Below are 13,527 nucleotides of genomic sequence, written 5' to 3'. Positions count from 1 at the left end.
TGAGATAGTCAAGGTGTGCATGTGGAAAGTGGGGGTGCAGAGAAAAACTTCTGATATAAAGCCACTGCCATGGTACAGTGACAAAGCCACTTGTAATAGATGTTCACAGAAAGTGAGGAGAGAATAAGATGCAACTTTAATGGTTTATTTCTGAGGGGCTGTAGTCATATCTTTCACTGCGTCTAGAATGAAACTGACACGCATGGGGCTATGGTGTGGTCAATCTAGAGATGAAAAGATGTCACTGTTACCAGAGATTTGGTCACTGTGTTCGTATCATCAGCTCTTCTAGTGCCTTATCTCTATGATTCTCATAAAGCAGAAGAACCTCTTTGATTTCGGCTTGCTGGAAACCCATATCCTCAAATTGCACTAAAAGATGCAGGAATTCAGCTGCCTGGGGGGAAAAAAGGAACAGAAAGGAAGTTATTTTATCATTCTCGATTCAAGGGGAATTCATTGTAAGGTTTCAGCAGAAGCAGCAGTATGTGAAAAGATGCAACCGAGCTATATGATCTAGCAGGATTCATTATGTTTAAAGAACAATGTTGAAATCAATGGCACAGAATGTGGATGGTAAAGCCCTGATTCTGAATGCTGCTCCACACAGCTGAATTCCTGTGCTTAGGCAGGACCCCAAGGAAGTCCATGAGGCTCCAGATATGTGCAGGGGCTGCCCAGACAGAACTAGGAACAGAATAGTTTGAAAACCCTGGGCCAAATTCACCACAGATAAAACTGGACACCAGTCCACTGACTTAGTGGAGTGACACCCGCCGGCACCAGTGGTAAATCTGGTCCCACCTCTCTAAAAGAGAGAAAATGTCCTTTTTCTGGACACACTCCATGGACGGAACAGACAGAGGGGCTAGTTTTTAATGGCAGGTAACAACTATTGTTTCTTTATTTCAATACTGTTTATGATAAAACAGTCACTCACTTCACCAATTCCCAAAGGGTGTCAATTTGGTTCTAAAGTGGCCCCTATCCAATAGTATGGTGAAATACTACTAATTTTGGGGGGAAATATTACCATTATCGGATAACAAAATAGAATTTCAGTCTATATTATGAAATACGGTAGTTACATGAAAAAGATGGATCAAATCAGAAAAAAATACTGAGTATGATCTGGGATTTATTTTTAGTGCTTCCCCCCTCACCCCCCCAATATCCTTCATTCTTGCACCAGACCTTTACTGGCCTCAGTATTTTCCACAGCCTCTCATCTGCAACTAAGTCAGCAGAAGGGAAAGGTGCAATCCTGCGTGTTGTGAAAGTTGGGGTTATGCCAAACAGTCCAGACCCAAAGTTCAGTAGTGCTTATCCTCTTCCGTGCCAGCTTTTCACACTGTTAGGGGCACCTCCCAACACCCTTGGCCAAAAGTGACTTCATAAATGCCAACACACACAGTCACAGTGCCAGGGCTCTGCCATCTGGGGAAAGGAAGGCACACAGGGGAGAGCCTGCATAGGAACCTTGGCAACTCATTGTGGAACTAGTAGATAGATGGGCCACTGGGGAGGCTGGTGCCCATGTGGTATAGAATTCATCGGTGCAGGGGCTATGGAACCAGAGTGTTTCCACTGCAAGGGGTGGGGGCAGTAATGGAGCCATTCACCAATATTCTGCACTCCCTGTGTGAGGTGGAGCTGGATTCCTCAACAGCTCGGTGTAGCCCACAAGGAAAGGAGTTCTGGAGGTTGTGCTGGGGGTTTGATTCAGTCCCACCTCTAATACAAGGCCTAAGCAACATTACTGTTTGCTCTGAAGGCACCTAACTGCTTCTGACCTTCTTCTCCGAGTACTGGAACATTTCCATTGCCTCTTCCACCTGCCCCTCTTCGTAGCCCTGTTTCAGCAACCTGTCACAGGCACTAAGGTAACTGAGAAACTACAACAGAGAGACAGCAAAGAAACTGGGTTAATATAACCTCCAGGAGAGAAGGTGAACAGCAATCAAAATATATTGCCTGTATATGAAATCTTTGATTGAAGGAGTCTGCCTGCCCACCACTGCAATATGGAGGCTCCGTCTTGAAGGTTGTTCTTATGACTGAGGTGTCACCAGAACTCCTCGAGGGGATGAGGGGATGATTACCCAGAGCCAGATGTACAGGGAGGGACAAATTGTTCCACCGTGATGGACCTTTCCTGGTTGAGAGGCTGGGCCCCCTGCTTCATAAAATTCTGGGCCCACTGACTTCAGTAGGGCCAAGATTTCAGCCCTGGTATTGTATGAGGCTTGTTTATGCAAACATTCCCTCAATGTGGGCCAGATCTTCAGCTGGTGCAAATCAGGGTAGCTTGAGTAAGCTACACTGATTTGTATCACCTAAGGATTTGGCCCTTTACTTTTTTTTTAAAAGTGCAAAATTGGATGTTTTTCTTAATTAGGCTAAATTCTTAGGTGCCCAACGGTGCTAACGCTGGACTGTTCAGATTGAATTTGCGATTGGAGACTAGACTAGGATTGTAACAAGAAATGCATGGAATACAAGTAATTTGTGCATTGTACAATTATCCCACAAGCTGTCAAAAGCTGTATGTTACAGCCACACTTCAGGGAACTAGACCGTTTGTCTTTCAGTCTCCATTAAGCTCAGCTGTGTTTTTGCACCAGTTTTTAGATACCGAGTAGAGGGAGTATCACAAATTAAAAAAAGAGATGGGAAAGAATCGATGCAAACTTGTTCCATTCAGTTCGTTGCCTGTTTTGTTCCTATGAGTTTTCAGTGACTCAGGCAGCAGGACTTTCATCACTTCCCTGGAGAAGATAATCATCTAAGATCTTCCCGTTCTCTGGGTGTGGGAAATATGAACAAAGAGAGGGACACCCCCTCCCCGGGGGAATCCAGAAATCTGAACTCTGCTTGATGTGGGGAAAAAATATTTTAAAGTTTATTTGTTTTTTTAAAGACTGTATCATTAAAGTGCTAGATAGCGCTGAACTCTAACCTGTCATCCTCACAGTGTCACTCTTGATGTTCAAAACTTCAACCCTCTAGGGTCTTGCTCCAGAATACAGAGCAGAATATGCCTCCCACCCCAAAGGAGGCCTGTTTGCTGTCATTACTGAAAGTAAACAGTTATTTTTGGCTTTCCTCGTTGTTCTTGGAGTGCTGACAGCACAATTCCCAGTGGTATCTTATAAATATCACATAAGCCATTCACTGCCCAAAAACTTATGTGACAAACAATAAATTAAATATATAATGGTAAAAGCAGCCAGGGACAAATTCACCACTTTGGTGTAAGCGGGTGCAACTCCATAGACTTCAGTGAAGTTGTGTCTGTTGATGCCAGAGGAGAATTTGATTTATAATCTCCAAAGTAAAAGAAAATGAGTGGCCCACTGCCAGACTAACAGCATCAAAGCCAGTAGAGGGATTCACTAAAAGATCATAAAACTTGCTAAATGTCCAAAAATAAAAATAAAAAAAGGCTTTCTAAAGCGAAGAAAAAAATTTGGCCGAATACTCATTTCTCCCACAGTGTGGTAATGAGGATTAAAAAGCACAACCTACATTCACTTGATATTATCAAATCAAATATTACAGCCTCTATTTGCTTGCCATTTACATGAATAACTTGCTGTTTTTATTTGTCTCATGACCTTCCTTCCTAAAAAGCCAGTGCTGTTGACAATATTTCTTTGGCCATTAACAGGGACATTGGCTTACAATGTTCACCGCAGAAGCAAACAATTCAGAGAACCTGACATTTTGTGTAAGCAGAGTATGGAACTTGTGCAAAACTGGCATAAACAGGCTGATTTCAGCATTATAAAAAACCACCAGCAAGACTAAACAAAAACAGGTTTTTAAATATTGTGACTTATCGACCTCATGGTACAGTATAGACTAATCTTTTGCCTGTGGAGGTGGAGAAAGAATGTAGCTAGCTTATCCTGGAGGAATGGATTTAGGAACAACAAGTTTTGCATTTAGTCTTCAAGAATATTAATGCACCCACAAAACGTTAGATAGGCATGTTCTGCAAAACTAAAACTAAATACATAGACAGTTTAATGCTTGCTCCTATCATAATCTGTTCTCTCTGGGGTTTTTCCTGGGTCTTATAATGAGGTTGAAGATGGTTATAAACACCAGGTAGCCTCAGTGCGAGCATCTTATATCAGAGAAAACTTCTTAAAGGGGTTTTTATTCTGGCATTATAATCTTTGGAACATGAAGTTCTTCGGTACACTTGTAGCTCGGTAATTTATCTGTCCGTCCCCCCCCACATTACGTTACCTGTCATGCTATGCAGAAAAATATTTGTTTTTTCATATCAAAGAAAAGCAATGCAATGACTCAAACTAAATCCGCTCCAGTTAACAAGCCCATGGCTTACACATTCCCTTGAATGTATTCCCAAGATTTCCATTACAAGTTTGTTTGACCCTCACTAAAAAGGCCCATCTCTCCTAGGCCACCAATTTCTGATGATTCCATAGGTGGCTGCTTAAAACAGGTTGCATTGTACACTGGTTTTAAACTCCCAGGGTCTTGCCAGCCAATTCAGAGAGCAGCCTGTAAGTTCCATCCTCACAGCCAGAGATGAAGCACAGGAATGGCACAGACTGCAAGATTAGGTCGAACCAAAATGGAGAAAAGTGATGGCTTCAGGATGAAGGACTGGGGAAAACCACTATTCTTCCCTGGGAGCAAGCTTTGGACCAAGGTCGGGGAAACCCACTGTTAAAAACATCCCTAAAATATTCTGTGTTCCCAGAACAATAGGACAGTCAATCAAGTGGAATGACAGCAAATTTAAAACTGATAGAACTTTCTTACACAATGCATAATCAGCCTGCGGAACTCACTACTACATCGTAATAGTATAGTTGAGGCCAAGAGTTAGAAGAATTTAAAAAAGGAATGGGCATTTATGCAGATAATGAGAACAGTTACATTAGAAACATAAAACATAAGAGCAGCCATACTGGGTCAGACCAAAGGTCCATCTAGCTCAGTATCCTGTCTTCCAACAGTGGCTAATGCCAGGTGCTCCAGAGGGAATGAACAAGGACTATCAAAAAGTTTTGAAGAACTATTACTTCAGTGTCAGCCATAAGCCACCCACTAACTGATAGGGGTTAGGAAGAGACTTCCATTGTGGGCAGGTTATTCCACAATTGCCCATCCACTTTGGAATTCTTCCACATCCCTCAGAACCACCTGGTACTGGTGACTGGTGGAGACAGGATACTAGATTGTATGGACCACTGACCCATTATGGCAATCCCTATCCCCGTATGAGCCTTTTAACCATGTGCTTTGGTCAGAATTGGGGTAATGCTGCCTCTTTAAGGCTGACGCCTTGAAAATTCTTGCTTTGGGAATCAGGGTAGTTTCCGGCAGATTTACTCAACACCATAAAGAATGCAGTGGTTTTTGGCTACCATATGATGTTACTACCAATCACCCTGCCTGTAGCTGTCAGCAACACACTGCAACCCAGCGTGACACTAAGAAGCAATGAATAGTCTCAATTTTTCTTTTCAAACATTTTTCCTGCAAGGTCTTTAGCCTAATTTGGTCAGACTTACACTGGTAATTTGAGACTGGAAGTCTTCATGGCTAACCATTGTATTTCCTCTTGGCTGTGTCCCTACGCAACCAGAGAAGAGAGAGGAGATCATGCTGGTGAAAGAGAGAGACCAGCATAGGGAGCTGAAGGATACAACCGTATATTTAGCTAAGGGCTGTACTGGTAACTTTGTGAGAACCTGAGGGCCGCAGTCAATTTGCGTAAAATTGAGCAGATTGCAGCCAACCTCATCTGTAATATGGAGCACTGCCTGCTGGGATGTATAGCTTCTGTGGGCTGTACCCTCCATAGTAAAGATGATGGCAGCCATGGTCAGGAGTACATTGCATGACTCCATCAACTACATAGGGCATGTAGGCTGCACTTTGCCCACTTCTCTGTGCCTGGCTTGTTTTAAGCCTTTATGAGTAGAATAAATAATATTCACCAATCTGGATTACAGAAATACCTGCATTTAACAGCAGAACTGGTCTGGGAAGGATGATCTAGTGGATAGGGTGCTAGCCGATCACTTGGAGACCTAGATCCAATTCCCTGCTCTGCCACAAAATTCCTGTGTGACGTTCAGCAAGTCACTGAGAGTACGTCTACACTACCTGCTGGGTAGCGATCGATCTATCGGGGATCGATTTATCGCGTGTAGTGTAGACACGATAAATCGATCCCCGATCGCTCTCCCGTCACTGCTGAACTCCAGCAGTGCGAGAGGCGGAAGCAAAGTCGACGGGAGAGCCGCGGCCGTCGATCCAGCGCCGCGAGGACGCGAAGTTAGTAATTTTAATTCAATCTAAAATATGTCGACTTCAGCTAAGCTATTCTCGTAGCTGAAGTTGTGTATCTTAGATCGACCCCCCCCCCCAGTGTAGACCAGGCCTTAGTCTCTCTCTAGGCCTCAGTTCCCCATCTGTAAAATGGGATAACAGTACTCTCCTACCTCCTAGGGGTGTTGCGAGGATAAATACATTAAAGATTGGCATGTGCTCAGATACTAGTTAGTGTAGAGAAGCATCCAGTAAGATAACTATAAGTGATATATATGCATTGGTGACAAATGACCCAGTATAACGCAAAGGCATTATTTGTACATATTCAGTGACTAATCACAATTCTGAAACAAATTCTTTAATTCTGGTGAAAAAGCAAGAAATCTCAGAGGGAATTACACACTCCAGTTCTGACTAGATGAGCCACGGCGATAAATCATATTGATCCAATGACCGAGAAAAACAAATCTGTTAGCAAAAATGTTTCTACACCATGAACACAAGAAATCTGCTCTTCAAAATAACATTGTGGTTTATGTCACTGATATAGGTTTTTGGTTCTATACAATAAATAGAACACTATAAAACAGTAAAACAGCAACTATTATTGCCTGTGAGAATGTGGCTGAAGATAATGCAAGCCAATTTTATTACTTAAAAATTGAAGATCCAAGGCAAAAATCCTGAATTACTTCAGTTCTTATTATGACGTATGATAAACTACTACAGTTTCCCAAAAGCAGAACTGGGCGTCTCTTTTAAGACTTGGCTAGTTACCAGACGATATTGCACTAAAGCTTCTTACATGACTGTCCTTTATCAAGTATTTTCCATGCCATTTAAGTAAAGCAATACTGGCTCCACTAACCTGACCTAAACTTTGTCTTCCCGTCTTCTGGAGGGCGATGATTGCTCTGCGTATCGGATAACCCAAGGCTATTACTGGCTCAATAAGGTCACGTTCCTCTTGGCTTAATGCCGAGAGGAGGTCAGCTGTTGAATCTGGATGAGTTCTGTGGGAACTTGGATGTCGCAGAGCCGCAGAAGGGGGTGGAAGGCAGGAATAGGGGCTGAGGGACTGAAAAATAAACACAGTACTTTATGTTCGCTAATTAAGACACATTCATTTACAAGATACTAGCATTTAGTACTCTGGGGAACTATTAAAAGAATCCTTTTTCTCCTCTTCTGGAACAACAAGGTAATTGTGGATGTTCAAAAGCAGCATTTCAGCATTTGTCATTTAACATAATTTCATTAGACTGGGCAACCAGAGGAAAATTCCAATAAATGCAACAATTCCCTTCTGGTCCTGTGTGTGAGAATATAAATAAATGGTTACAGTACATGTTAGCTATCATGCGTGTGAGTTTGTGTGTTATATATCCTGTTCAAATGTATTCTAAAGTTTACTTCAAATGACCTTACTGAGATCAGAATTTATGTTTCCAGGGAAACGCTGAACAGACCGAGATGACAATGTCTGCAGACCGGAAATCTGGGAAAACTTTAAGCTGTGCACTCTACAAATAAAAACAAACAAAAGAACCCAATCTAGTTATTACTCAGGGACAGCTACAACAATTTGTCCACAAGCTCTCCCTTCAAATGAGACTAGACTTAATTAAATCTAGGCATTGGTTCAGATACAGATCAAAGGATGCTGATATGGTAAACTGATCACATCCAGCTTCTAATTCTCAGGGAATCCTGTTCCTAACTCCAATAAGCTCTTTATTGGCCGTTGGTTGGCCAAGCAGGAAACGATTATAATATCAATGAGGATGACAGTCAGGTGGCCAAGTCTTAAAAAAAGTGACCATCTAAACTCTTGATCTCCTATTTAAGAATGTGTTGTGTGTACAAGGATATAAAACCATAAGCAAGAGAGAGAGAGACAAAGCCGTCTGAGATGCTAGAAAATGTTTCATGCTGAGAAGTGCTCATCCCGGTTAGGGGCTTATGGAATACAGTATGATGTAGGATAGCTGAAAAGATTGGGATGATGGATAAGTCATTAAATTTAACAATGGTTTAGTTTACAGAGTACGCATAGGCATATAACCACTCCATAATTACCGTCTCTAAATCTAACGCAAGTACATGTAACTTGACATTGCCTTTCATTTATTTGGTCACTGTACCTGTAGCTTTTAAGTAACAAAAGTCTGACATCTCTCAAGTACTTATGATCAAATTTGAAAATTTAAGATGACAGGAACTACAACATTCATTCTGTCATTTTCTGGTACTTAATCTATGGTGACATGATCAGACATTATAATGCAACTATGGAACTAGTTCATAATTATTCCATTTAGACTTTTTAAAAGTGAATTTTGTGTAGGTAAAAGGTGCCAGAATTGGTAGCTGTGAAAGCGGAAGTCCTTCTACCAACAAAACAGGGACAAAAGAGACTGTTATAGTGCAGTACTTCCACCCTGAGCTGCACCTTAGGGATGAGAAAGCAGTTTAATCTTCATGTTCGTTCAATCCATGGCATCCCTTCTGAAACTGCCAAAAGAGCCAATTTTTTTCAGTTGTTGAAAACTGTTTTTTCATTTGCAGTTGGCAATAATCAAAATGGTTGTAGTTCTTTGATGAACATGGAAACTGTCTCACAAAAATGTCATCTAAAAGGCATTTTTTTTTCATTGAAAAAAAATTTCAGCAAAATTTTTTAGACCAGCTCTAGTGAAAACCTGTCCCCCAACCACTACTCAGGCTTTCCTCAATTAATTTTTTCAGCCTCAACATATAACGAAGGCCAAATGTTTATGATTTCCTCAGCTTCTAAGTTTGGGAAATACTGCTATAGGGGTCGCATTGTCTTCTTTCTCTCTCACCCTTTACCCCACTTTACATGGGGCTGTGTGACTACTACAGGTAGCATTGACAGAGGTACACAGTATCAAAAAGCCATATCTTACCGCAACTGTGGGTTTATGGTTTCTTATTGGAGGTATTGATCTAGCAGCAGAAGGTGTCCTGGGACTGCAGCAAGGCGTAGGTGGAGGTGTTGGGGTTAAAGTTCCCATCAAGGATACATCCGAGGCAGGTCCATAGCTAAGATTTCTGCTACTTCGAGAGCGCTGGTAAAGAGAAAACGGTCTTGGAGCCAGATTCCTTTCAACAGATGCTCTATTTAAAGGATGCACTAAAGCAGCTAACTTCTTTTTGGCTTCTTCCAACTCATTCTTCATATTATTAAATAAAATCATGGATCTTCTCTGCTTGATCAGATTTGCGGTAACTGGCTTGTGGCAGCAGTTTTCGGAAGGTGGATCTAGCAATACCGGAGAAGTCCTTGGCCTAAACTGGTGAACTCTGGAATGCTGAGGCATGGCGCTTTCAACAAATTTGTTGTCCAAAATGTTTTCTTCTTCTTTGTTGCTTTCTTCACCGGTAGTTGAGGAATACTCATCATCCTCAGAATACTCATTCTCTTCAGAGTACCAGTCCTCACTTTCCGTCTCAGATGGTGCACCTCTGGGCGGGGGAGGGCCATATTTCACATCAGCAGCACTTAGGCTTACACATCTCCGAACAGAGGTTGTGGGTGTCACACCATCCTTTGCTTTCCCACCAGTTGTCTCCTCGTTCTGTGTATTGATGACATCGTTTTCTTTAGGATCAACCAAAAGCAGCCAGCAAGGTGGAGCTGTTGGCACAACATCAGTAGTAACTTCATACCAGTGAGTTGCTTGCCCAGAAGCAGCCTCAATCCAGTAAAGCACCTTTCTTTCTAATGAGAAATCATGCTGTAAAATAGCAGTAAACAGAATAATTCGGTATTTATTAAAAAAAAAACCCTCATGTGATGTCAATTAAAAGACTTTTATGGGTTCAAACCTTCACTCTTACTCACCGGAGTAACGCTTACAATAGAACTAGTTGCAAGAGTAAGGGGTGCAGGACGGGACAGGGTGGGCCACATCCTCTGCTGGTGTAAATCTCAGGTAAAAGAGTTATGCCAATTTACAGAGTCTGCCCCAGTATCTGTAATCCTGAACATAGAACTGTATCCACCGCTCAGAAATAATTACATCCCACTCAAATAAATTCACACTGGAACTTCGAGGTTTTTTTTTAATCTCTGAGTAATGCTTAGAAACCAACTAGCTTCCAGAGTTGAGCTCACAATCAAAGCCTTATGCCTTGTTTTAAGTATTTATCATCTACGGTACTGGGGAAGGGGAAACACAGAACTGTGGACTGAGGGTATTGGCATGGAAGTAGAAGAGGTACTATTTTCATATACTTTGTTTTAAAATGTAAATATATTTGTGATGTAAGTCTAAAGACCTGATTGAGCAAATAAATCTCATATCATGCCCTGGAGTTTGCCAGACTAGAACTCTTATGGGCTGTCAGACAAACCTACCCCATAGTCAGGCCACACGTTCTGTTTTTACTACTTACATACAATAAGGCCTAGTACTTGCTAGTGTTATGACTGAAGATGGACCTAAACCAAGTCCCCAGAGCTAAAACACATCAAACGTTGAGGAAAGATTTTAGATCCAATCTTGCAGCTTTTATCAAATTCAAGTGAAGAATAATATTGTTTTTTCCAAAGCAAAATATGAAGGTCAGAATTTGAGAGAAGGGGGCAACTGGTATGTCTGTGCAAACACAAACGTGCAAATCAGGAGACTGCACACCTCTCAGTCTGCAATTACCTGTTTTACACATGTGGCGTAAGGCACAGATGCAGCAATCTCCTTCCAAAAACTATTCTTGGTATATTTGAGATATTTAAAATAGGGAGCAAAGCAGAGCTGAGCAACAGTGAACTAGCAAAGAGGCGGGATGTGGTTTTTAACACTTTGCAGCTCCTCCCAGCAAGAGAAAACAGCATCAATCTTGGTTAGGAAGAGTCAAGAATAAAGTGCAATGACGCCACCTATTGGTGAGAACTTGTGGAACATCTCTGAAACCAAAGCAGTTCTTTTTCCAGAGGACTCCAACTAAAATCCTATCCATCCTATGGTTGAAACTGTGCTAGCAACAACTGTAACCTAGGAAATCTGCACTAGTGGGTTCTGGAATAACAGCAACTGAAATGATAGTGATAAAAAAAGTACTACAGCCAGCCAGTGGGGGAAATCCACAGCCGTTTCCTATGACTGACAAACTGTTTAGCAACCAATGTGTGCATTTAAACACAACATTCAACTGTCATGTGAATAGGGCCTAGTCTGTCAGAATACACCCCACTGCAGCATATGTCCTAGCCAGCGTGGGTAGTTTTGGCTGGCCAAAATTCCCTTTCAGGTCCTGTGGCACAGGCCAAAGCAGGATCTGGGTTTTGCCCTACCAATCTTTGGCCTTGAATGAGACTGCAAAAAAAAAGTGTCAGTTTGGTCCAGGAAATAAATATTTCAAGGATCTTTTTTCCTTTTTAGTGGGAAAAAATACTAAGCTACTCTTAATATCATGGATCTTAATATTGGGATCAAAATTAACAAAGGCTCTTAGAAAAGGGACTAACCTACCATTGTGCGCACTAGGATCTCCGTGCAGTCAGGAATATCAAAGTCGGCTAAACTGATTAAGTTGGTGCCTTCCGCAGAGTCATCTTCAAAGCTCTTGGACATTTTAAAAGGTACGTCATCCAGACAGCTCATATTGTCTCTTGATATTTTGCAATCTAACAGAAAATGAGTAAATAAAAAGAAGTCTCGGTAAATGTAATGTGAAACAGTAGGGCAATAGCATTTCACATGCCCGATCCTTAAAAAGACATGAAAGGTGAGGCAAAGTAGATATAGGTTAACGACCGCAAATAAAAATAATTTAGCTTTTGAACATAGTTCAGAGAGAAGTAAAAAGCACTATATGCTACTGATTCTGGTAAAGTAGAAGAGCAGTGTACGCTATGAACAACACTGAAAATCTTACAAACTGTATTTGGTGTCAGATACTAGAAATATTTACATAAAGGGCTAAACTTTATTATTAGATGAAGGAATTTGTGATGAACACCGAATAGGGGCGCTGTGGTTAGCCCAAATCTCCAGGGTTCACGTTTTGGATGATAGAAAGAGTTGCAGAACCTAAATGTGATTCATATTGAACATGTGAACACAATTACTTCACTTCACTCATAGAGGTCAGACTGTTGGTCTTACTCCCTGTAATTCTGCTGCACATGTGGGGCATGCCTGTCCTATGACCCACATATGGTCTGTGCTCAACGCTACATTAGTGACATATTGTTCTTGTGCAGAATCAGGTCTGTCCACTCACGCACAAGCAGAGGAACTGACAACTAAGCTCTTGCCATGGACGATTAAAGGAGACAGGTTTTTTTTTTCCACGTGCCAGTTTGCATTCTGCTAAACAGACTTTCTAGGTTCCACTGCAGTGCACATCTATACATGTCCAGAATGTGCCTGGAGCCAGCTAATCTACCTTCTTGGCCCTACATTTCTAACCTCAAGAGAAGTGCTTATGAAGAACCAGCATGCAGTTATTCTTTTATCCAGAGAAGAGCCTGTAACTGCAACTCATTTGATCATTTGCATATGTGAACTTTCAGTTCGTTAGTTTAAATGGCTTTCCAAATCTTTGACAGCCAACAGTCCTCTGTTCTAACCTCTGATCAAGTGCTCTGTTTTGGTACCCACAGTAAGTGATGATAACTTGAACAGGTGGCATATAGTCCCAGTGTGGCATGGAGTCACCAAAAGTCACCTCGACTCCAGCTTCATTTGCAGCATGATAAAGACTCATTCATTCTCCACTTCCATCCTCCACTATATTCAAGTTTAATTCCCCATATATTTTCAATACTCTCCATCCACTTCCCTTTCTTCCTTCCCCTCACTATTCCCACTCTATTCTCTACTGCCACATAGCTCCTCACATCATTCATCACCATTCTTCCTTCCATTCCCTCTCCCAACCAGAAAGCTGAGCACAGGGAAAGGACCAACTGGCAGTTCTTCTGGAGATGGAGCCTAAAATGGCATCTCAGGAAGCCACTGCTCAGCCTCTCCACCCTTTATGCAGTTTAAGGATGACCCTGGGTTGCGGGGAGGGGTAGGCAGTTTCAACCATGGACTGGTAGGCCAGTGACCAGGGAACAGTAGAGGGGAAGCACAAATAGACTTCCTCCTAGCCCAGTTGACATGACCCAGCAGCAACCCTAGCAAGGTCAGAGCTCAGCAGCGCAATCCCCAGGGCTTTCCCTCCTCTTCC

At 41.9% G+C, this 13,527-nt stretch overlaps 1 protein-coding gene across 1 annotated transcript; it reads right to left on the bottom strand.

Moving 5' to 3' along the window:
• Window positions 1–224: 224 nt before the first annotated feature.
• On the bottom strand, window positions 225–11,951 carry UBAP1L (ubiquitin associated protein 1 like). The gene is made up of 5 exons (XM_024199881.1): window positions 11,820–11,951; window positions 9,252–10,082; window positions 7,190–7,399; window positions 1,794–1,895; window positions 225–397 (listed from the first exon to the last, which is right to left on the bottom strand). The coding sequence occupies exons 1-5, from the start codon at window positions 11,949–11,951 to the stop codon at window positions 263–265; spliced, it is 1,410 nt and encodes a 469-aa protein (XP_024055649.1). The 3' UTR covers window positions 225–262.
• Window positions 11,952–13,527: the final 1,576 nt, after the last annotated feature.

The sequence above is a fragment of the Terrapene carolina genome, unplaced genomic scaffold (genome assembly GCF_002925995.2).
Source record: "Terrapene carolina triunguis isolate 2854851 unplaced genomic scaffold, T_m_triunguis-2.0 Scaffold67, whole genome shotgun sequence".
Classification (NCBI taxonomy): domain Eukaryota; kingdom Metazoa; phylum Chordata; order Testudines; family Emydidae; genus Terrapene; species Terrapene triunguis.
Note: the sequence above shows the minus strand (reverse complement) of the source record. Positions and strands in the feature narration are given on the sequence as shown.

Excerpts from the sequence above, each read along its gene's own strand:
- UBAP1L (XM_024199881.1), bottom strand. The coding sequence starts at position 11,951 with ATGAGCTGTCTGGATGACGTACCTTTTAAAATGTCCAAGAGCTTTGAA. Across the intron at positions 10,083-11,819 it reads AGATCCTAGTGCGCACAATG|CATGATTTCTCATTAGAAAG; the intron begins GTAGGTTAGTCC and ends GCTATTTTACAG. Across the intron at positions 398-1,793 it reads TCCAGTACTCGGAGAAGAAG|GCAGCTGAATTCCTGCATCT; the intron begins GTCAGAAGCAGT and ends TTTTCCCCCCAG.